General features: G+C 55.6%; 2 protein-coding genes and 1 long non-coding RNA gene across 14 annotated transcripts; 2 read left to right on the forward strand and 1 right to left on the reverse strand.

Moving 5' to 3' along the window:
• Positions 1–612: 612 nt before the first annotated feature.
• On the reverse strand, positions 613–7,991 carry LOC123931032. 2 transcript variants are annotated; one of them, XR_006816203.1, is made up of 3 exons: positions 7,921–7,991; positions 3,560–3,683; positions 613–746 (listed from the first exon to the last, which is right to left on the reverse strand). It is a non-coding gene; the product is annotated as an uncharacterized LOC123931032 (long non-coding RNA). The 2 variants fall into 2 exon arrangements; XR_006816202.1 differs by lacking the exon at positions 7,921–7,991 and adding an exon at positions 4,004–4,102.
• On the forward strand, positions 701–4,150 carry PPM1N (protein phosphatase, Mg2+/Mn2+ dependent 1N (putative)). 8 transcript variants are annotated; one of them, XM_045987645.1, is made up of 6 exons: positions 701–1,618; positions 2,216–2,333; positions 2,411–2,516; positions 2,607–2,667; positions 3,520–3,615; positions 4,020–4,148. In XM_045987645.1, exons 1-6 carry the CDS (start codon positions 701–703, stop codon positions 4,083–4,085), a joined length of 1,365 nt encoding a protein of 454 aa, XP_045843601.1. In that variant the 3' UTR covers positions 4,086–4,148. The 8 variants fall into 8 exon arrangements, with proteins under 8 accessions (XP_045843601.1, XP_045843600.1, XP_045843605.1 ...); XM_045987644.1 differs by having other exon boundaries at positions 4,017–4,131; XM_045987649.1 differs by having other exon boundaries at positions 701–1,447; positions 4,017–4,131.
• Positions 7,992–8,917: 926 nt separating the features above from the next.
• Positions 8,918–21,787, forward strand: LOC123931023 (vasodilator stimulated phosphoprotein). 4 transcript variants are annotated; one of them, XM_045987655.1, is made up of 13 exons: positions 8,918–9,246; positions 16,016–16,187; positions 16,277–16,442; positions 17,511–17,604; positions 18,104–18,153; positions 18,308–18,546; positions 18,702–18,802; positions 19,377–19,428; positions 19,587–19,620; positions 19,834–19,879; positions 20,052–20,142; positions 20,746–20,803; positions 20,927–21,787. In XM_045987655.1, exons 1-13 carry the CDS (start codon positions 9,242–9,244, stop codon positions 20,962–20,964), a joined length of 1,146 nt encoding a protein of 381 aa, XP_045843611.1. In that variant the 5' UTR covers positions 8,918–9,241; the 3' UTR covers positions 20,965–21,787. The 4 variants fall into 4 exon arrangements, with proteins under 4 accessions (XP_045843611.1, XP_045843610.1, XP_045843609.1 ...); XM_045987654.1 differs by having other exon boundaries at positions 18,705–18,802; positions 19,584–19,620; XM_045987653.1 differs by having other exon boundaries at positions 8,919–9,246; positions 19,584–19,620.
• The last annotated feature ends 46 nt before the right edge of the window (positions 21,788–21,833 follow it).

Here is a 21,833-nt window from a genome sequence, read left to right on the forward strand (position 1 = left end):
ATGCAGGTAGTTAGGCGACGTCAAAGACCAAGATGGTAGAGGCAGGGCCTAAAAAAAATAGGAAAATACAGACTGGGGAGGGGGCGCGGCCCAGAAGGTAGACGTAACCTACCGAGAGGGGGCCAGGCTCTCCAGAATGTGGGGACTGGGACTGTAGTTAAGAGGAGGAGCTAAAACTGCGGAAATTAGTAGCGTCTGAGGCTGTGTGCTTGAATGGATGGGTAGGACCTGGAACAGACGCAACTGATGTTCTGGGGCAAGACCCAGAAGTGCAGGGTTCGAACAGAATAAATAAAGGATTTAAAGATTTTGAAACTGGGGGCAGGACAAGCTGGGGACCCAAAGCTAAGAGTGTAGAGAACATGAATTCTAGAGTTTGTTTTCCAGCAACACTGTTTACTTCTTTTATGACTCAGTTTCCTTTTCGTTAAATCAGAGATTATGTAAATAGTGGTAGCACATGGTAAGTGCTGTTTACTACTATTAATTTTCCTGGGACCCAGATCCCAAACATCACTTTGAAGGTGCAAGAGAGAGGACACCCAGGAGTCCAGTCTCTTCTAGTAACTCGAGTTGAGTGCAGGTCAAGGGCACAGGAAGGAGATTTAGGTGGTTTAAAATCTCAACGTGGAGGGGATTAATGGAGTGGGGGGGGGTCCAGGTGCAGAGGGTGGAAGCTTCCTGATCCCAGCGCTGAAGGATGGCTGCCTTTGCCCGGCTGCTGGAGCGTCTCCTCTGGCCAGCCTCTAAAAAACAGGAGTCAGAAGAGGAAGAGGAGGAGGGGCACAGGACTCACCACCGGCCTCAGTCGCTCCTGGACACGCCGCGATGCGTCCAGCGGCCGCAGGGGGGTGCGGCCGCCTCTTGCGGCCTGAGCTTCGGAGCGAGCGCTGTCCAAGGCTGGCGTGCACACATGGAGGATGCGCACTGCGTTTGGCTCGCGCTGCCCGGGCTACCGCCAGGCTGGGCATTCTTTGCGGTTCTCGACGGCCACGGCGGGGCGCGAGCTGCCCTCTTCGGCGCGCGCCACTTGCCGCACCACGTGCTCGAGGCACTGGGCCCGGCGCCTGGCGAACCCGAGGGAGTGCGCGGGGCGCTACGCCAAGCCTTCCTGAGCGCAGACGCACGGCTGCGTGCGCTCTGGCCTCGGGGCGAGCCGGGGGGCTCCACCGCCTTGGCGTTGCTAGTCTCCCCGCGTTTTCTGTACCTGGCGCACTGCGGTGACTCCCGAGCGATGCTGAGTCGCGCCGGCGCCATGGCCTTCAGCACCGAGGACCATAGGCCCCTCCGGCCCCGGGAACGGGAGCGCATCCACAACGCGGGAGGCACCATCTGCCGCCGGCGCCTCGAAGGTTCTCTGGCAGTATCCCGAGCGCTGGGCGACTTTGCTTACAAAGAGGCTCCGGGAAGGCCCCCTGAGCTGCAGCTCGTTTCCGCGGAGCCCGAGGTGACCGCCCTGGCTCGCCAGGCTGAGGACGAGTTCGTGCTATTGGCCTCTGACGGTGTGTGGGACGCTATGTCTGGCGCTGCCCTGGCGGGACTGGTGGCGTCGCGCCTCTGCTTAGGCCTGGCCCCGGAGCTTCTTTGCGCGCAGCTATTGGACACGTGTCTGTGCAAGGTCCTGAGGGCGGGGCTTGGAGTCACTGAGGGGAAGAATTTAAAGGATCTAGGGAAAAAGGATTTTGAGGGAGAGTCTCCCTCAAACTAGAGGACGGGTAAGGGTCCACCATAGGGCGTGGCCTGCCGGAGTGGGCAGGGCCAAAATATGGAGGGGGCGGAGACTGAGGGCTGTCTTGAAGCGAGGTGGGAGAGCCCTGTGGTGCTGGATAGGTAAGAGGGAGGGACTTAACAGAAAGGGCGAGGCCTTTTGGAATGGGACTGCCTGGGTTTTAGGAGTGGGTCCTGAGGTCTGATTAGTGCCAGAAGGAAAAGCAACAGGGGGCCGGAGTGGGAGGAGGTCCCCTCCTAAGGGCGAAGGGGCAGGGTTCCGTGATAGAGTGAGGCTAGGACAGTGAGGGGGGCGTGGTCTAGGTGACTGGTCCGGGTCGGAGGACTTGGTTTAGACTGGCAGATGGGTGAGACTTGAGAGAAATGGGCCTAACCAGACGGGCGGAGGGCGCTAGAACGCTGAGACTGGAGCTTCCAAGGACAGGGAGCCCGGTGCTGGGGCATTCAGCTGTGTCCCACCAGGCTCCCTTTTCTCCACTTTCTCTAGGGCAGCCTGGACAACATGACCTGCATCCTGGTCTGCTTCCCTGGGGCCCCGAGGCCTTGTGAGGATGCGATCAGGAAGGAGCTGGCGCTGGACGCAGCCCTGGGCCGCAGGGTCGCCGGTGAGCAGCCTCCAGGAGCCTAGCGGGAGGGGTGGTCAGCGGGCAAGGACACCCCCGTAATCCTGCCTCCCTCTCAGAACTGTGTTCGTCTGCTCAGGAGCCCCCCAGCCTGAACACAGTTTTCTGGACTCTAGCCTCAGAGGACATCCCAGACTTACCTCCTGGGGGAGGGCTGTACTGCAAGTGAGTTGGGGGGGGGGGTGCTGTGAGGTGGGATGGGGGAGGGGTGGTAGAAGGAGGGCCCCCTCCTAAGGGCCTCTCTCTGCTCTCCAGGGCCACAGTCATTGCTGAAGCTTATTCTCAGCTCCGCCAAACCTCAGGACGCCCCTGTCAGGTGAGGATCCCATGTTCTTGAATATTGCTCTTGGAAGCCTGTAACACAGCCCTCCTACTTCCTTTAGTGTTGGGGAAATTGAGGCCAGAGGAGACAAGGGACTTGCCTGATATATTAAGAAATTCTCAGTCCTAGCCCTAAAGCATTGTGCTAGACATGATGGGGGCAGGGGAGGGAGGAAAGCAGAAGCAGAGAAGAGACTGCTCCTCTTCTTGAGAAATGTGTCCCCTGCATTACTCTGTAAAGCCCCATCATCCCAAGCACCACCGCTTCCGTCCATAAATAAGGCATAGAAATTCCAGGAATGTTTACAGCTAATCCCAAGCCCTGAATGTGCTACAGAGACCATCCGGGGACATCTCTGAGGATGGACTGGGTCTTGGATGAGATAAGTGGTGAATTGGGCTCAGAGAGAGCTTGGAGCTTTGGGAAGAGGTGGTGGGTAAAGCCACAGAAACTAAGGCAGGGGATGGGAGTCAGGGAGGAAATGGGAGGGAGGGAGCCAGGGCTCAAGCCCCCAGTCCTTTGCAAGGTAGAAAAGGGAGTTCAGGTAAATAACCCCCATCTGGGAGTGACTGATGATAATTCCTCAGCAGCAGTGGAGGTGTTTGTCAAGACTATTTGATTTGCAATTGACAGAAACCCAATTCCTTTTTTTTTTTAAGATTTTATTTATTTATTTGACAGAGAGAGATCACAAGTAGGCAGAGAGGCAAGCAGAGAGAGTGAGAGGGAAGCAGGCTCCCTGCCGAGCAGAGAGCCCGATGCGGGACTCGATCCCAGGACCCTGAGATCATGACCCGAGCCGAAGGCAGTGGCCTAAACCACTGAGCCACCCAGGCGCCCCAACAGAAACCCAATTCCACCTGGGAAGGCGAAACAGGGAACTTACTGGGTCATGTAATTGAAGACTTCAAGGACCGAAGGCATGACTACTCCGGTTGTCAGGTGATGTCATCAGGAACCACCTCTTAGTTTTACTTTCTCATCTTTGACGTCATTTGCAGGCAGGATCTCTGCACGAAGTAGCAGAGAGTTGCAGCTCTAGCCTCCCAAGTGCCAGGAGCCCAACATCCCCAGAGAAGAGAGCTCACCAGGTTCCTAGTAGCAGAAGCCCTGGTTCCGCGGTTGGTTCTCATTGGCCACCTCTGACCACCTGTCTGACCAGTCACCTCATCTCTAACTGACCAGGCTGGGCAGGATGGGGACGCCTAGCGCTTGGGGCTGAGGTCCACTCCACCCAAACCTGATGGATTGGGAGATGGGGAGATAGGAAAAATAGGAGTGAAGATTCCAGAATAGAGGGGAGCAGGGGTTCTTAGTAGCCATTTCCCACCTCTTTGTTCCAGAAGGGCCCGCATGGGGCAGAAAAGCCCACCGGCACCCTTTCGGACTCTTCCTCGGACTTGAAGACCTGACAGCTGTTGCCCTTTGGGGACCCTCTGCCCAGCCAGGGCCTCAAAGGAACTCTAAGGAAGAAAACTCTCCTTCCCCAGCTACACAGACCAGCGGAAGGAAGACAAACGGATGGAGGAACCCCAGAATGCTTATTTCCTTTTCTCCTACTTCCCTCTCACAGAAAGTCTTAAGAGAGGGGAAATTCCAACCACCCTCTGAACTGAAAAAAAGAAAAAGAAAAGAAAGAAAAAAAAAACAACCCACCCCAAACCAAGTCAAGCGTTTTTGAAATATTTTGAGCTAAATGGGCCCTTACGTGATCACCCAGTTCAATAACCTTCTCTTCCTTCCAATTTCTCATGTTTTGGGAGGAGTTACAGAAGAGTATTGATTATTAAACTTTAATGATATAGAACTCAAAATAAATTTCTCTTGTAGAAAACAAAAACAACCCAGACATTACTTGTCTAGTCATTTGGCAGATGCCTATTGAGGCACCTGCTGTGTGCAGAGGGGGAGGGGCTGCTCTCAGCCCGGCAGAACCACTGAGATCCCGCCCCTTCCCCTCCGGTGGCGGGGGTGGGGGAAAGGCCACCTCCTCCTATGTGGGGAGACACTGAAGAAGGTAACTGATAGTATCTAAGATACTGATAAGTGTCTCAAGGAAAATAAAACAGGAGAGGGTGATAAGATGTCTAGGAGGACTACTTTGTTGGTTTTTAAAAACAAAAAATTTTTTTTTGATTGGGGGAAAAGTTCACCTGGTTCCAGTTTCAAAGGGTGCAAAATGGTGTACAAAAATGAGGCGTCTTGGGGCACCAGGGTGTCTCAGTCAGTTAAGCATCTGTCTTCTCCTCAGGTCATGTGGGATGGAGCCCCACATCGGTCTATCTGTTTGGAGAGCCTGCTTCTCCCTCTCACTCTGCCTGCTTGCCCTCTCTCTCACATAAATAAATAAAATCTGAAGAAGAAGAAGAAGAAGAAAAGAAAGCACCCGGTGGCTCAGTCAGTTAAGCATTTGCCTTCAGCTCAGGTTATGATCCCAGGGTCCTGGGATTGATTCTAGATAGGCTCCCTGCTCAGCGGGGAGCGTGCTTCTCCCTCTCCCTCTGCAGCTCCCCCTGCTTGTGCTCTCTCTCTCTCTCTCTCTGTGTCAAATAAATAAATAAAATCTTTAAAAAAAAATGAAAAGTCTTTATCCCCCTTACCTCTCAGCCACTCAGTTTTCCACCTGGGGTTTTAAACAGGGAAGCTCTCTAAGAAGGGGCCAGCCATGCAAATATCCCAGGGAAGCGTGTCCCAAGGCACAGCCAATGCAAAAGCCTAGAGGCTGGATGGAACGTGGCATTTTCAAGATGAGGTTTGGGATGTCTTGACATGTCTATGACCATCAAATGCCCATTCTCTATCCTATTGGTAACCACTGTAATGAGTTTGGCGTGGCTCTTTTCAGACCTTTTACTCTGCATGTACACACATGTATGTGGGAACTTTGGTGTTTTCTTAAATTTTTTCATACTGTAGACCACTTTATAATTATTTTTTTTCCCCTCAGTTGATACCTTGCAGACTACTTTCACGCTATTACAAACACCTCATTTTTTTTTTCACTGCTGCCCAGCACTGTAGACAAGGGGATCTACAATGGTTTTCACTATCCATCCTCCTCTTGATGGACATTTTTTTTTAAAATATTTTATTTATTTTATTTGACAGAAAGAGAGGTCACAAGTAGGCAGAGAGGCAGGCAGAGAGAGAGGGAGAAACAGGCTCCCCACTGAGCAGAGAGCCCGATGCGGGGCTCGATCCCAGGACCCTGAGATCATGACCTGAGCCAAAGGCAGAGGCTTAAACCACTGAGCCACCCAGGCGCCCCTTGATGGACAATTTTAAAAAAAGATTTTATTTACTTATTTGACAGAGAGAGAGAGATCACAAGTAGGCAGAGAGGCAAGCAGAGAGAGGGGGAGAAGCAGGCTCCCTGCTAAGCAGAGAGTCTGATGCGGGGCTTGATCTCAGGACCCTGAGATCATGACCTGAGCCAAAGGCAGAGGCTTAACCCACTTAAGCCCCGATGGACTTTTTTTTTTTTTTAAGATTTTATTTCTTTATGAGAGAGAGAAAGAGAGAGAGATAAAACAGGAGAGAGGGACAGAAGGAGAGGGAGAAGCCCAACCTGCAGAGCAGAGAGCCCCACATGGAATTTGATCCCTGGACCCCAAGATCATGACCTGGGTCAAAGGCAGACACTTAACCAACTGAGCCACCGAAGTGCCCTGTGATGGACTTTTTTTTTTAGATTTTATTTATTTATTTGACAGAGAGAGATCACAGGTAGATAGAGAGGCAGGCAGAGAGAAAAAGGGAAGCAGGCTCCCCGCTGAGCAGAGAGCCGGATGCGGGACTCAATCCCAGGACCCGGAGATCATGACCTGAGCCGAAGGCAGTGGCCCAACCCACTGAGCCACCCAGGCGCCCCTGTGATGGACATTTAAACTATTTTCTTTCCTTTTTTTTTTTTTTAAGATTTTATTTATTTGACACACAGAGAGAGATCACAAGTAGGCAGAGAGGCAGGCAGAGAGAGAGAGGAGGAAGCAGGCTCGCTGCTGAGCAGAGAGCCCGATGCGGGGCTCGATCCCAGGACCCCGAGATCATGACCTGAGCGGAAGGCAGCGGCTTAACCCACTGAGCCACCCAGGCGCCCCCATTTAAACTATTTTCAATTTCTTGCTTTGTCATCACAGCTGCTTGATCCTTGATCAATCATCTTATGTACATAGGTCAGTCTCTCTAGGTAGGAATCCTGCCACCTGTTTTGTTTTTTAAGACTTTATTTGTTTATTTGACAGAGAGAGACAGCGAGAGAGGGAACACAAGCAGCAGGAGTGGAGAGGGAAAAGCAGGCTTCCCGCGGAGCAGGGAGCCCAATGTGGGACTCGATCCCAGGATGCCATGATCGTGACCTGAGCAGAAGGCAGAGGCTTAACGACTGAGCCACCCGGGTGCCCCTTGCCACCTGTTTTGTTTGGCACCTGAGCTAAGATGCCATACAGGATGGGAGGAAAAAGGGAATATGTGAAAGACACTATGTCCGATATGTCCCAAATACTTACTATTTGGACCTTTATAGAAAACTTTGCTGGGACGCCTGGGGGGCTCAGTCAGTTAAGCATCTGCCTTCATCTCAGGTCACAATCTCAGGATCCTGGCATCCAGCTCCGCATCAGGCTCCTTGCAGGGAGCCTGCTTCTCCCTCTGCCTGCTGCTCCCCCTGCTTGTGCTCTCTCTCTCTCTCTCTCTCTCTCTCTCTGATAAATAAAGAAAATCTTAAAGAAAAAAGAAAGGAAACTTTGCTGCCCGGAGTGCAGGTGGCACACGAAAGCACTAGCTCTCCCATTTCACACATGGGAAAGCTGAGCAACAGAGAGGAGAAAAAAGTTGGCCGGGGTCACCCAGAACTGGGGTTCTCATTCTGCTGGATTGAGTGAGGTATAAAAACTGATCATGTCTACCCTGTATTCAAAGAACTCACAGCTGAGGAGACATAATGGGAAATAATCATAACCTAGGTGAATCAGTGTTCAGGATGTCCCAGAGCAGGGGAGAGAAGGGGATATTACTCAGTTCTTTAGAGAAGAAGTAATGTCAGACCATGGCCTCGAAGGATGAGGTGAAGGAGGTCAGAACAGCACCCAGGTAGAGGGCCACGCTTGAATACGGAGTGGGAAAGGGGATTCCCTTACCTGGTCAGCTTGGCCCTGTTGTTGGTTTTACCCTCCTGCCTCGCACCCAGGCACCATTGTGATTCTGAGCCGTCAGGTAGGGGGGCTATGGCCCAGATTTATTCCTTACCTCCAGACCTCAGTTTACCCATTTGGGCGGGTTGCACTGATGATTTCCCAGGCATCCAGCCTAAGCCTCGGGCCCCTGATCCTGGCCAGGTGGCGCTCTACGGGAGGGGAGTGGCCACTAGCTGCGTCACATGGGGCGGGGCCTGCGGGACCCGCTGCGGAAGGCTGGGAGGGTGCTGGGGTTGAGCCCCAAGCTGCCGCATGGGGGAGGGGGTTCCCAGGAGCCAGCACTAGGGTGGGTGCCCCTGCCTCCGCGCCCTCCTATTGCTGGATGATCCCGCCATCTTCCGCGGGCGAAACTGAGTCACGGCGGGGAGTGCGTGGGGAGAGGTCTAGGGGCTTTATCCACACGGGAACCTGGGAGTCCCATCCCCACCCAGGTCCAGCGCTGCACCCCCACCCCCACCCCTCCGCCGTGAGTCAGCCGCCGGCCGCGCCCCCTCGGCCCACTTCCTCCTCACCTTCCCCTGGCGGGCTGGGGGCGGTGAGAAGGACCAGGCCCTCCCCGCCCATCCCCCTCCTGTGCTGGGGAAGGGAGGGTTCGCCCCTTAATAACCCTTCATAAATTGGCACAGAAGAGAGACGTTGCGGGTCTGAATATAGCATTTAAGGGACAAAATTTGAGAGAACCTATGCTTCACCAGAGGATCCTCTTCGCCCCCCACCCCCCGCCCCTTCAAATTGAGTAGAATGTGAAGAAGTGGAGAAATCATTGGGGAGAGTGAGAAGAAACTGTGTCCCCATTAAGATCCTCCTAAGAATTTCCATCGCGGAAGAGAACGAGGAATCAGGAAGGACCCCTTACCCTCCACCAAATTTGCCCCCTAATTTGGGGGTGACCCTCGACGTGCATCCCTATGCAATAATGTTGGGGAAGAAGTAAATAGCGGAAGTCTAGGGTTCCGCGTTGCCCTTTTAAGCGCCCTTCACCCACCCACCCCCGTCTTGAGGTGTCCGCGGCCCCTTTAAGGCGCAGGGCATTGTGGGTGCGGGGAGTGGAATTTTGGAACGAAATGTAGCGAAGAGAAGTACAGTAGTAAGAGTAACATTGTACCCGCCGCCGGCCGAGGGGGCGCGCCGCGGACTGGACGCCGCACCCCCTTTCTGCCGCAGGGACCCCGGATCAAACCTCCAGAGGGAGGAGGCGCCTGAGGACCCGCCCCGGCCCCGTCCACGTTCCCCCCAGGAAGCCGGACTCTATGGGGCGGGACCCTGGGGGAGACTGAGCAGAATCTGGAGCCAGCCCCGAACCCCTGAACCTTGAGCCAGGGGCGCCCCGGGAGCACCCACCCGTGGGTGCGCCGCTCTCCTGCTGAGCAGCCATGAGGTGAGCCTCCAACTGTCTCCAAACCCTTCCGCGCTCCGCGCGGGCTCCCCGCCCCGCCTTTGTCCCCCCTCCCCCAGCTTGCTCCGGGCTGGAATTTGGGGACAGGACACTGGGGGCCTCTGATTTGAGGCCGAGCCCCCTTGGGCCAGTTCCAAATACTGACCACTTCACCATGACTCCTAAGGCTGGGGGTGCCTGGGAGGTTCTCCTGGGAGCCCTCAGATTTAGGGGCGCTCTGAGGACTCCCGAATTTCTTAAAGACTTTTCAGAGAACCTCCAAGTTGGCAGATACTCCCTGCATCGAGGCCAGGATTTACGCAGGGCTCAGACTCCCTCCAAATCTTAACTTGGGGTCTGGGAGGGATGGGGGGACCGGTTTGGGGGTCCCTGGGACCTGGGAGAGAGATTTGAGATGTAGATCTTGGTTTGCTGGGTCTCCCTTTACGTGGCGCTGGAAAAAGCCTTACCAAATGGGACCTCGCTTCTTAACTTCGGGTACTTAACCCCCCAAATTGGGGCTCTCGTCCTCCTGTGGAGGTTGGTGAGGATGGACCCACGGATCCAGACGCAGCCTCGAGGGTCTGGTTGGGACTCCCCTCCCCTGCCGCTCCCCACCTACCCTACATTCTGCTTAAAACAAGCGGTGCCTAGGACCGAGCTCCTGCGCTCAGCGCGGAGGGCGGCTCCCCGTCCCGGGGCCAGAAGGGCGGCCCCTCGCCCCCACCTGCGCGGTCCTGGAGAGGGAGGGGGCGCGGCAGCTGGGGGAAGAGGGGCCTTTGTCTTCCTGACTCACCTGTCGAGACAGCTGGTGTGGGGGAGCGGGCAAGGAGCGCTGTGGGCCGGCTGCGTTACCCACCACGCGCCTCCCCCTCCTCTCACCACCAGCCCCCTTCCTGGCCATCCGGAGCTGTGGGGTTGGGGTGGGGGCGCTGTAAAGCTTCAAGGTCATAGCCCTCTCCCCCTGGGACTCAGGTTCCAAGACAGTTCCAGCTATCTTCCCAGGAATTTAATCCTGGGGGTGGGGGGCCCAAAGGGGTTTTGTCTTACCCCGTCCTCCCTCGGAACTCCTGGGCTTACCTGAGGGCGGGGCCAGTGCGGGCTGGGGGGCCGGAGTATACCCTCCCCCATTCTCCCCTCCACCCCGGTCCCCCCATAATCTCTCCCCTGGGGACTGAGCCTGACAATACTATCTCCCTTCCTCCACTCTCTCGGGGACTTCCTGCCCCCAAAGCCCCCAGCCTGAGGGGGAGGCCCCCGAGGAGGACTGGGGATTAACCCCCTGGTGACCACATCCTCCCACTTTCCCCTTACGTTCTCATGCCTCTGCCCTCTGACATCAAGAGTGGCGCTGCTTTTTATGACCATTAGACAGTCCCCTCCTCATGTGTTCCTCCTGATGTGAAAGTGTTGGAAAATTTGGAGCCAGGAGGCAGTCACAGACACCCTCAAGGTCTCCTGCCTATCCCCATTATAGCAACCTCTCTTCAAGGCCTGCCCTGGAGAGGGGGCATTTTTCGGGAGCGAGGCTCACTTCCCTCACCCTCTTCCCAGGGGACTCTCCTCTCCCACTGCTCCCCAGCCCCGCCCCTCGCCCCCCCCCCCCCGTCGCGTTTCCGGTCCCAGGCACTGTGGAAGGCGGATGGCGGATGTCCGAGTTAGTGCTGCCTCACTCACTGTGAGACCGTAAAAGGGCAGGAGCAGTGTCTGGGCCGGCCTCCCACCCCCCCTCCCCCAGTCCCGGAGGCCTTGGCCCTCCCACAGGGCCCCCCTACTGCTGGATGCGGCCAAACCTCCCACCTCCTGGGGGGTGGGCAGGAGTCCCACCAGAGGGTTCCTTCCACCTCCTGGAGGGGTCTTCCCCGCCCATGGCCACACCCAACTTGCTGGGCTGTGCCCCCTCTTCCAGGACAGCTAGGATTCAAAAGACCCATGCCCCCTGGATGAGGACACCTGGGGAAACTGAGTCTCAAAGAGAGAAAGGTCTGCCCGGGATCCCTCAGCTGTTCACAGGCAGTTTTGAGGGTGGGGAGGGGACTAGGATCCTCTGATTTCTGTCTGGTTTGGCCAGGGACAGCCTTGGGGGCAGTTGGAAGACAAGATGTTAAAATGGAAAATTACAAGATATCGGTTTTTTTTCTCCCGGTTTGACAAATATTTGTTGAGTGTCTGCTGTGTGCGGGACTCAGCTGGAATTCTGGGAAGGCTGAGAAAGGGGGCAGAGGTCTGAGAGTCTCAGGGCAGAAGGGACACAAGAAGTATTTGGGTCCATTTCTTTCCTCTTCCAGTAATGGTAATTATTGTTACCTTCCTTTTTTTTTTTAAAGGTAGTAAGAGACCATTTGATCAGACATATACTCTGTGCCAGGCACTGTATTATGATGACTGCCCTCCCCCACCCACACACGGCACAACTGAGGCACAGAGAAATTAAGTAAATCACCTATTAAACTCAGTTTGGAAGTAGACAACTCTGGATTTGAATTTAGGGCGGTCTCCAGACGATTATGCTATGACAGAAAAAGGAAAATAAAACCACACGTAACATGGTTTTCTCTGTATGAACACATAAGATACTGCAGATAAGCAAAGAGAACCCTTTAGCTTCCTGTTCATTTGTGGGAAACTGAGGCTTATTCAGGAGGAGGGACAAGAGTGAACCCACAGAAAACCAAAGATCCTAGATTTGGTTCCTTACCCAGGCTTGTTGCAAAGACTTGCAGTCTGGAAGGGTTGGAGTTGTGGGGCGAATTACAAGTTTGATGGGCTACAGAGGCTGTGGACTAAATCCCGAGGTGGGGGAATGAAGGGGTGAGGGGAAGGCAAGCCTCTAATCTGGAAGGCTTGAGTAAACCAGAGTGACTATGCTTGATTGCCTCCAGTGATGAGAAACCTTCTTCCTCCTGTTTTGACGCTTAGCTGCCAGAGCAGAGTCTGTGCCAAGTTCCAGGTTCTGAGCTTAGGGTTTTTCTTATCGCTTTATATCCTTACAGCAAACCCAGTGAGTTCTGGTTTCCAGGGCTGGAAACTGCAGCTCAGAGACCTGAAGCCACGTAGCAAGGGAGTGACTTGCGCCCTTTGTCATCCACCACATGTTTGAGAGTTTTCCAGAACATAAGGACTTCTGGGGGAGGTGTGGGGTCCTGGGTTGGCTGGGAGTGAAGGCTCTCTCCTGTCAGATCGAGGAGGAGCCCATGGGAATCAGGCGCACCCCTGGTTTAGACCCGCTCCTTGCTTCCTGGGATGTGAGATTTTTCCATTTAAGCTTTTGCCTGATTTAGAGTTGTATTTTTTGAACCTAAGTAATGAATTAGTGTTTTCTAGGTAATACCTGCCCCGTGGTTGAAAAAGAGAAAAGAAATAAGCAATTCAAAAGGGTAAACAGCACAAAACATCCATTTCCTCCCTCCTTCCTCAGGCAGCCCAGTGGCGGGCGGGGGCCCTCCTCTGAGGCAGCCACGGGTAGCCTCCTGAGAAACAACCTCTGCCAAAGTCACCTCACCACCCCCCAACACCCCCCCCACCCACATGCAGATGTATTTATATCCCCTCACCTTTTTTTTTAAAAACCTCTGATCTACACCAGTTTCTACCTCGCCTCTTAAAAAATTCAGCTTAGCTGTTCCCTCATCTTTTTTTTTTTTAAAGGTTATTTATTTATTTATTTGACAGAGAGAGATCACAAGTAGGCAGAGAGCAGGCAGAGAGAGAGAGAGGAGGAAGCAGGCTCCCTGCCAAGCAGAGAGCCCAATGCGGGACTCGTTCCCAAGACCCTGAGATCATGACCTGAGCCAAAGGCAGAAGCTTAACCCACTGAGCCACCCATGCACCCCTGTTCCCTCATCTTTAAATGAGGTTAAGAACTTGGGTAGACCGGGGTTCAAACCTGAGCCCCTCTGCATTCTTGCTGAATGACATGGGACAAGCGTCTTCGCCTCTCTGTGCCCATGGCTGCTCCTCTGTGAAAAGGGTGAGCACCAGAGCCCATGCCATGAGGTCACGGGCAAAAGGGGGCCCGGTGCCTAAAACAGTGTCTGGGATGCAAAGCTAACTCTTGAACGTCAGCGCCTTCGTGGAGAGTTCTTCCTTTTAACCATGAACAACTAAGTGGCGAAGGCGTACCTACTGTGTGCTGGGCACCCATCTGGGTTGTGGGGACATAGCTGGGAACAGAAAGAAAAGCAATCTCTGCCCTGACAGTTTGGTAGGGGAGACAGGGATCCGACAGGCAGGATCCCTGCTGAGACTTATGGAACCGGGACCAGAAGGAGGGATAGTCAGGGAGGGCTTCTCAGAAGAGGTGACATGTAAGTGGAGACCCGAAGGAGGTGAGAATACAGGTTGAGGAAGAAAAATGCACAGGCCTGAGGGGGTAATCTGTCTGGCAGTGCTGAAGGAGCAGCCTGGAGGCCAGTGGGGCTGGAACAGAGAGGGCTGTGGGGCTGGAACAGCAAGCTTGAGGGAGGGAAGGGATGAGATCAGAGATCACACAGCTCACGCAGACCACAGAGAGAACTTGGCTTTTATTCTGCGGGGAGCCACGGGAGCTTTCCGAGAAGAGGAGGGACACCGTCTGACTTGTGTTCTAACAGGCTCCTTGTGCTGTAATGGGGACACTGTGGCCTGGAGAGGGGCAGGACCAGCCTGGGGTCACTCAGCAGACGCCCAGTTCTCCAGCCAGGCCAGACACTCAGCAGGGCAAGTCTGCTTGGGAGAGCAAAGTGCAGCCAGGGTGGGGTAGCAACTCCAGCCCCGGGCTCCTGGCCAGAGTCTGCCCTGGGTGTGGGTGGCAGGTGTGGGCGAGGTCCTAACCCTGCCCTGCCAGGGGCACTGGGAGCCAGAAACAGTCCCCGCGGCTACACTTGTCTGGAAACAGCACCTGAAATTGGGGTAGGGCCCACGCAGTCTCGGGTGGTTAAGACTGGGGACCTGAGAGCCAGGTGGCCCGGGTACAAATGCTCACTCTGCTGCTTACCAGCTGTGTGATCCTGGCCACGTCACTTGACCTCTCTGGGCCTCCAGTTACAGTCCTCACTTGCAAAACGAAGGTGAAATAGAGCCCAGCTTGGAGGGCTGCAGTGAGAATAAAATGAGCGTCTCTGGAAAGGGCTTAGAGCGCCCGACTAGCCCAGTAAGAGGGAGGTGCATCGACTGTATAAACTTATGGGGGGGGACAGGGGCGGGGGGGGGGCGGTGCTCAGCTTCCTGGCCTAGGAACCAGGAGCTGGGTCGGCCGAGGGGTTTTTCCTGTCCTGCGTTTTACAAGGCCAGCGTCACACCCCAGCCCCCAGCGCCGGCTGAGACAGAGCCACTACCCGTGCCTGGTATAATTTATCTCCCCGGAAACCCCTGACCACCAACTTCCTCTTTTCAGGAAAAAGTCTGCTGGGGGTTGGGGTGGGGTGGAGACTAGTGCTTCCCCCTGATCTGTGTGTGACCTTGGGCAAGTCACTTCCCATCTGGAAGCCTGAGTTTCCTCATTGGGGGAGGGGGCTTGGGACCAGCCCAGAAGGACTGGTGGGGGCTCCCCAGCGGGTTGTGTTCAGGGTGCCCTGAAAGGGATGCTGACAGTTACTAAGCACTCGGTACATGCCAGGCACTGTGCCAAGAGCTTTCTGTGCCCAGACTCCATTTATCCCTCCCACTACCCTACAAATCGGCTGGAAGACCCCCCACTTTGCCGGCCAGGAAGAAGAGTTACCTGGGTGGGAGGGTGGCTTCCCTGAGTCACATGGAGTAGGCGTCTCAGTGAGGACTTGAACCCAGGTCTGTGGATGTGAGATCCTGAACTCTGAACCAGTTTCCTGACCCCTCCCCGCCAAGCCTGAGTCAGATGACGCTTTCTCCAGGAAGGCCTCCCTGACCCCCAGGCCAGGGCAGGTGCTCCTTCTGGGCACCCCAGCCCTGGCCTTGGGTTGGCACCATCTGGGGACGGGACCGTCTCCTGCCCTGGAGGGCGGGGCCAGGGCTGTCTGGATCACTGCCCAAGACCTCGGCTTGACAGAGCAGGGAGTGTCTGCCGATGGCTGCTGGTGCCCCGGGGGAGCCGGATGGATGGGGCGGAAGAGCCTGGGATGTAGCATCCATGCCCAGCGTCCTGCAGACCTCACCCTTCCCCTCCCTGAGCCTTGGCTTCCTCTTCTGACCTGAGCAGGGAGTGGGGGCTGGGGACAGGTCAAGCACCCTGGCAGAGACAGGGAAACTGAGTCTGAGAGCACAGGGCAGGGGCTAGTCCCCAGTGCTGCCCGGAGCTCCTGCTGGGTCCCCACTGTCCCACTTCTGAGTCCCCTTGTCCAGCTAGCTCACCTGTGCTCCTCTGCATCTGTCTGTCCGTCTCCCGACTCTGTCTTCCTCCATCTGTCTGTCTGTCTTATTCCCTTCCGTGCTTGTCTGTCTCTCCAGGCCCTGCCTTTCCGATTTGCTCCCGGTCTGTCTGTCTCTGTCTCTCCCTTCTCCCCTCTCTCCCCACATCCATTTGTTCGTATGTTTGTCTCTTCCCGTCTGTCTGTCTGACGCTTCCTCTCCCTCATGTTCCCAGTTTGCCTGTGTTTCTGTCTCCCTTCCAGTCTGTCCCTGTCCCACCTGTTCTGCTTGGTCTCCCCATCTGCCTCTCTCTGACCTTCTACCCTCTCAGGGTGTCTGCCTCCCCCTCACATGCTGGGAAGCTCTGAGTGTCCCTAGGAGACCCAGATGCAGGTGATGGGCCCCTTGGAGGGTGGGGGCCGTGCTCCCCTCTGCTAACCCGCCCTTGGCCCTGCTCCCCTCCCTGCAGTGAGACGGTTATCTGCTCCAGCTGGGCCACTGTCATGCTTTACGATGATAGCAACAAGCGATGGCTGCCAGCAGGCACGGGCCCCCAGGCTTTCAGCCGCGTCCAGATCTACCACAACCCCACAGCCAATTCCTTCCGGGTGGTCGGCTGGAAGATGCAGCCGGAACAGCAGGTGAAGCCCCTGCCCCCCCCTCCCTCTGTGGCCCCCGGCCCCCACCCCTGCAACCCCGCATCCTCACCCATCTTTCCCCTCCTGCCAAGGTGGTCATCAATTGTGCCATCGTCCGGGGTATCAAGTATAACCAGGCCACTCCCAGCTTCCACCAGTGGCGCGACGCCCGCCAGGTCTGGGGCCTCAACTTCGGGAGCAAGGAGGACGCGGCGCAGTTCGCGGCAGCCATGGCCAGCGCCCTAGAGGCATTGGAAGGTGAGTGGTGGGGAGCTCCAGAGCCCTGCCTGGGGGCTGCCGCTTTACCACCCCCAAATCACCCCCTTGTTCTCTTTAATTGCTTCTGCACCGCTCCCCTGGAGAAATCCAGTGAGAACTTTGTCAGGGCTCCTGTGTGCCCCTTGTGCTCCCGTGCGTAAAACGCACGATTCCTAAAGGGATGTGTCTACACACACACATTCCCAGGGGCCCGCCTCCCCGATCCAGATCTGGATCTAGATCCTTCCAGCCCCTGGAAAGTCCCTGTGCCCTTCCACTAGGTCGCTGTTGTAGTGACGGTCATGGGTTAGTGTTCTGGTCTCGGTCTTAAGAAAGAGATCGCCAGTTGGGATTTCTTAAATGTGAGCGTGCACGGGCATTCCCCGGGGCAGGCGCGTGAATGCAGATTCTGGTTTGGTTGGGCCCCAGGTGCGACCCAAGCCTCTGCATCTGTTACCCGGGCCCTGGTCATAAGGCTGGCCGTCCAGACTCTGAAGGGCGAGGCTTTAGGAGACCGTGGGGCATCCAGGGTCTGGGGGCGCTGCTGTCAGACTTCTCATCCCCCCAATGGCGGATTTATTTGCTTTCTGGGGCAAGCTCCTCACCACTGGGGAAGGGCTTGCTCGGCTAGGGGCACGGAAGAGTACGGCGGGTGGCTCAGGTTGTTGGGGGGGAGGAAGAGACTCCCAACCTTTCGAGCATTCTTGGGCCGGGGTCTGAGTGGCGGAGACAGTGCTTAAGAGCCCTGATGCTAGAAATCAGCCTGAATCGGTCTTGTTCACGCAAGCTCTGGTCTGTAAGACTTGGGGCAAGTGACTGTGGGCTTCTGCTGGGAGTCATCATAGCACCCGCCTCATTTCTGCACGGACAAGGGAGGCTGGTGCCCACCCTCATCCCGCACCCAGGCCTGACCCGCGTCCCACACTGCAGCCCCAGGGTCAGGGTCCTGGAGGAAGGAGGAAGCGAGCGCCTGTGGGAGGGATTCCTGGGAGAGCTGAGGGAGAGTGTCACGGGGTGGGGCAGGGTTCTGGGGTTGACTCACCATGCTCTTCTACTCTCGCCTTCCAGGAGGGGGGCCCCCGCCACCCCCACCACCTGCGGCACCTTCCACCTGGTCTGTCCAGAACGGTCCCACCCCAGAGGAGGTGGAGCAGCAGAAAAGGTGGGGCCAGCCCCTGGGTGGAGAACCTTACCAGCACTCGCGTTCTAGGATGTTCCAGAACCCCTGGCTCCCAGAGTGGAGAACGCTCCAGCGTTCACTTTCCACAGTGTTCCTCCTGCTCCCTGGGGAGCTGGAAATGAAGGGCTTTCAGAAAACCCCACCTCCAGGAGTCTGAGAAACTCTCCCCCTCACAGTTGCAGAACCTTCTGACCCCCTCAAACCCTGGTCCCCCACATACCCCTAGTCCAAAAATTGGTTGTTTAAAAGATCTGGGGCATTTTGTAATTCCCATGTTCCTGACAGTCTGATGACTGGAATGCTCACACCTCAGTCCCACCCTGTCCCTGCCCTTCCCCCCCATCTCTTTCCTGGGCCCTGGGGGAGGAAGGCGAGGGCGGGGATTGGCAGTCTGCCTCCCTGGAGACCTGGGAGAGGAGCTGGGAGGTTGCTGGCCATCCTTGGGGCCCTGAGTGATGGCCGTTCCGTCACCCCTTCTCAGGCAGCAGCCGGGCCCGCCAGAGCACATGGAGCGCCGAGTCTCCAATGCAGGTGATGATTGCTCGGTGGCCTTGTGGGGGGATGGAGGGGACAGGGGGTGATGGGGACCCGGGGTTGGGGGTACTCCCTGAGGAGGGGTGCGCCACCTGGATAGTAAGGAGTGAGGCTCCTCTCTTAACACCCTCCTTTTCTGTGTTTCTTCCAGGAGGCCCGCCTGCTCCCCCGGCTGGGGGACCACCCCCACCGCCAGGACCTCCTCCTCCTCCTGGCCCCCCCCCACCCCCTGGTGCCCCCTCAGGGGTCTCAGCCGCAGGGCATGGAGCAGGGGGAGGCCCGCCTCCTGCACCCCCTCTCCCCACAGCACAAGGCCCCAGTGGTGGGGGAACAGGGGCCCCCGGCCTTGCGGCAGCCATCGCTGGAGCCAAACTCAGGAAAGTCAGCAAGGTGAGGGGAGGCCACGCCGGGCAGGATGTGGGGTGACGGCTCTGATGGAATAATGGGATGAGGCCAGAGTTGCTGGGGGTGGGGGCATCACAGGAGGGCTGGAGGGGGCCAAGAAACCCACCCATAAAGCCCCCTCCTCTTTGTAATTTCTCCAGCAGGAGGAGGCCTCAGGGGGGCCTTCAGCCCCCAAAACAGAGAGCACTCGGAGCACGGGTGGGGGGCTCATGGAAGAGATGAACGCCATGCTGGCCCGGAGGTGAGCCTGAGCCTGGAGCCATCAGTGCCTTGGAAAGCTCTGGAGAGAAACCCCTCAGACCCGCAGTTAGCACCTGGAGATTCCAGTTCAGTAGGGCGAGGTCGGGGGAGGGCTCAGATTCCGGCTTGGTCTGTTTCTTTGGGTGAAAGTTCCCTCTTTGACAGGCAGATTTGGGTATAATGCTGGAGATTCCATTCTCCTGAGATGGCTGAGGTTTGGAACCACCGAGGTAGCCTCCAGAATGTTCTGAAACCCAGAATTCTAGGACCTCAGGAGGTCTCCCCTTAGGAGAGCCTGCCTCAGAATCTTGGAAACTCCGATCCCCAGAATCCCAGCCGCCTGAGACAGAGACTTCCACCCTTAGAATTTTGTGATTCCCAAATGCGAGAATCATAAACCCCCACCCTAGTTGGAGAGCAGCACTCTTCGGTGACTTCTTAAACTCCAGTTTCCTTAGCCTTGGAGAATTCCAGAACTCTACACCTTAGACTCCACCTTTCTAGAACTCTGGTAAGAATTACTGAGTGGCTGAGGGAGGGCTGAAGTCATCTGTTTTTGCCTGTCCCTCCTGCAGAAGGAAAGCCACACAAGTTGGGGAGAAACCCCCCAAGGATGAATCTGCCAATGTGAGTTAGGGGCTCTTCCTGCCATCCGCACCTTAGGCCATACCATTCGGGCAGGGCGACTGGGGAGGGCCGCGGGTGCGCTAGGAATGGGCGGGGTTTGAAGCAGGAGGAGGAGAATGAGCCCTCGGTCTCATGACAGTTTTGTTTCCCACCAGCAGGAGGAGCCAGAGGCCAGAGTCCCAGCCCCGAGTGGTGAGTGAGCCAGTCTACCCTGCAGAAACTGGAGTCTCAGGGTGCCCTATTCTCACAGGGAATGCCCCCGATGGGGGGAGTCTGTGCAAACAATGATGAGAATTCGAGTCTCCTAAGAAGGTTCTTGGAATAGGGACTGATGGGGCTGGGGGGAAAGATGGATGCGGGGCATTCCTTGTCCCTGATCTTCCTGATTCGTCGCCTTTCCCCCAGAACCTGTGCGGAGACCTTGGGAGAAGAACAGCACAACCTTGCCAAGGTGGGCCATCCCTGCTGGGGCCCCACCCCCCTATAAATAGAAGGGATTTGCCAAATCTGTGTATACCTTTCCTTGTAGGAAGGAGCACAATGGGACCCCCGGACCGGGAAGCAGGGGATCCTGACCCTCTCTCTAACCTCGTTTTTGTTCCAAATCACACCGACTCTCCTAGGATGAAGTCCTCTTCTTCTGTGACCACTTCTGAGGCCCATCCCTCTACACCCAGCTCCAGTGATGAGTCAGACCTGGAGAGAGTGAAACAGGTAGCTTGGGGAGGGGCGAGGTGAAGTTTGGGGGCCAGAAAGGAGCCATAGGAAGAATGGAGATCTGGGTCCAAACTCTAACACCAACCTGCCCTGGGATTCTATGAAAAGGCCTCAGAAACCTCAGTTTTCCAGCCTGAGAAAGGGAGAGTTTGAATCAGAGCAGGGAGGACACACATACCACAACTCCCTTTCCTGTGCTGGGGACAGACCTTACTAATCTACCACTGCACTCATTCCGGATGAGCACCCAGAGTCCTTTCCAGCACACTAGACCCAGACAGCCAGCACCAACTGGAACTGGCAGGAGACTGGATTGTATTTCCCAGCCCTGGTACTGGATGCTCTCCAGTCCTTTTCATGTGGCTCCAAGGATCCAGAATTTCCCCCCTAGAATTCTCCAGTTACTCTGTGGCCTTATCAGTGATGTCACTGTGCGTGTTTGGTGTGTGTGTGTGTGTGTGTGTGTGTGTGTGTGTGTGTGTGTGTGTCTAGGGGGGGTCTTGAACCTTCTACCTCTGGCCCTTCGGTCATTAAGACCGGGCAGCTTCATTTCTGCAGTCCAGGAGCCCTTTCTGATTGGTTGTACCCCATTATTTCCAGGAGCTTCTGGAAGAGGTGAGGAAGGAACTACAGAAAGTAAAAGAGGAAATCATTGAAGGTGAGGTTGTTTTTTATTTTAAGCATATATTTTGGAGGCATTGCGCCTCCTGGAATGGCCCTGTGTTGGAAGGGAAGGAGGAAGAGGCTCTGCCCCTGATCTCTGGCCCTTGTTTCCTTCCAGCGTTTGTCCAGGAGCTAAGGAAGCGGGGATCTCCCTGACCACAGGGCCCCAGAAGATCCCATATCTCCTTTCTGCACACCCGCCTGTTACCCCGCTTTCCCTGCCTCGACTTGACTTGGAATTGGCTGAAGACTACACAGGAACGCATCTTCCCCACTCCCCCTCCTACTTGGAAAATTCCAAAGGGGTGTGGCTTCCTTGGTTTCCCCCACGCCCACACCCATACTGGCTGCTGATTGGCTGGGGAGGCCCCCGCCCTTTGCTCCCTTTGGTCCTTCCCCTCCGCCATCCCCTTGGGGCTGGTTCCTCCACTGGGGATGTACCAATTAACCCCACAGTAAGGGGGAAGGAAAGAGGGAATTTCACATTCCCTTGTTCTAGATTCACTTTAACGCTTAATGCCTTCGAATTTTTGTTTTTTTAAGAAAAAAAAGTATATATATATATATATATATTTAGGTTGGGGGGGAAGGGAAATTTTGTTTCTCTTTGGTTTTGATAAAATTGGGGTGTGGGGAATTTTTAAATGCTGTACCCCAGGCTTGTCCCATTTGGGGCAGCTATTAAAGAGGGGGATGGCCTACCAGGCTGGGGGCACCTCCCCTACCCTCACCCCAGGGAGCTCCCTTCCCTTTGGCTCCTTCCCCTTTTCTATGAGGAATTAAGATGCTATAACTTTTTGGAACCTCAGTTTTTTGGTTTTTTATTTGGGTAGGTTTTGGGGTCCAGGCCATTTTTAGCCCCTGGGGAAAATAAGATGAGGGAGAAAGGAAAAGGGGAGGAAACTTCTCCTCTCCCACCTTCACCTTTAGCTTCTTGAAAATGGACCCCGATGGAATAAATCTGCCAGTTTTTTATAAATGTGAAGATTGCTGGATTGATTCAAAGGGCTGCTCTGATGAGAATG

This window comes from Meles meles, chromosome 19, assembly GCF_922984935.1.
Source record: "Meles meles chromosome 19, mMelMel3.1 paternal haplotype, whole genome shotgun sequence".
Taxonomy (NCBI): Eukaryota; Metazoa; Chordata; class Mammalia; order Carnivora; family Mustelidae; genus Meles; species Meles meles.

Bases quoted from the DNA above. Each gene is read 5' to 3' on its own strand.
- PPM1N (XM_045987652.1), top strand. From the start codon at position 701: ATGGCTGCCTTTGCCCGGCTGCTGGAGCGTCTCCTCTGGCCAGCCTCT. The intron at 2,334-2,410 runs GTGAGCAGCCTC...CCTCCCTCTCAG, and splicing joins CCTGGGCCGCAGGGTCGCCG to AACTGTGTTCGTCTGCTCAG. The intron at 2,517-2,606 runs GTGAGTTGGGGG...TCTGCTCTCCAG, and splicing joins GGGGGAGGGCTGTACTGCAA to GGCCACAGTCATTGCTGAAG.
- LOC123931023 (XM_045987653.1), top strand. The intron at 19,429-19,583 runs GTGAGTTAGGGG...GTTTCCCACCAG, and splicing joins CCAAGGATGAATCTGCCAAT to CAGGAGGAGCCAGAGGCCAG. The intron at 19,880-20,051 runs GTGGGCCATCCC...CGACTCTCCTAG, and splicing joins AACAGCACAACCTTGCCAAG to GATGAAGTCCTCTTCTTCTG.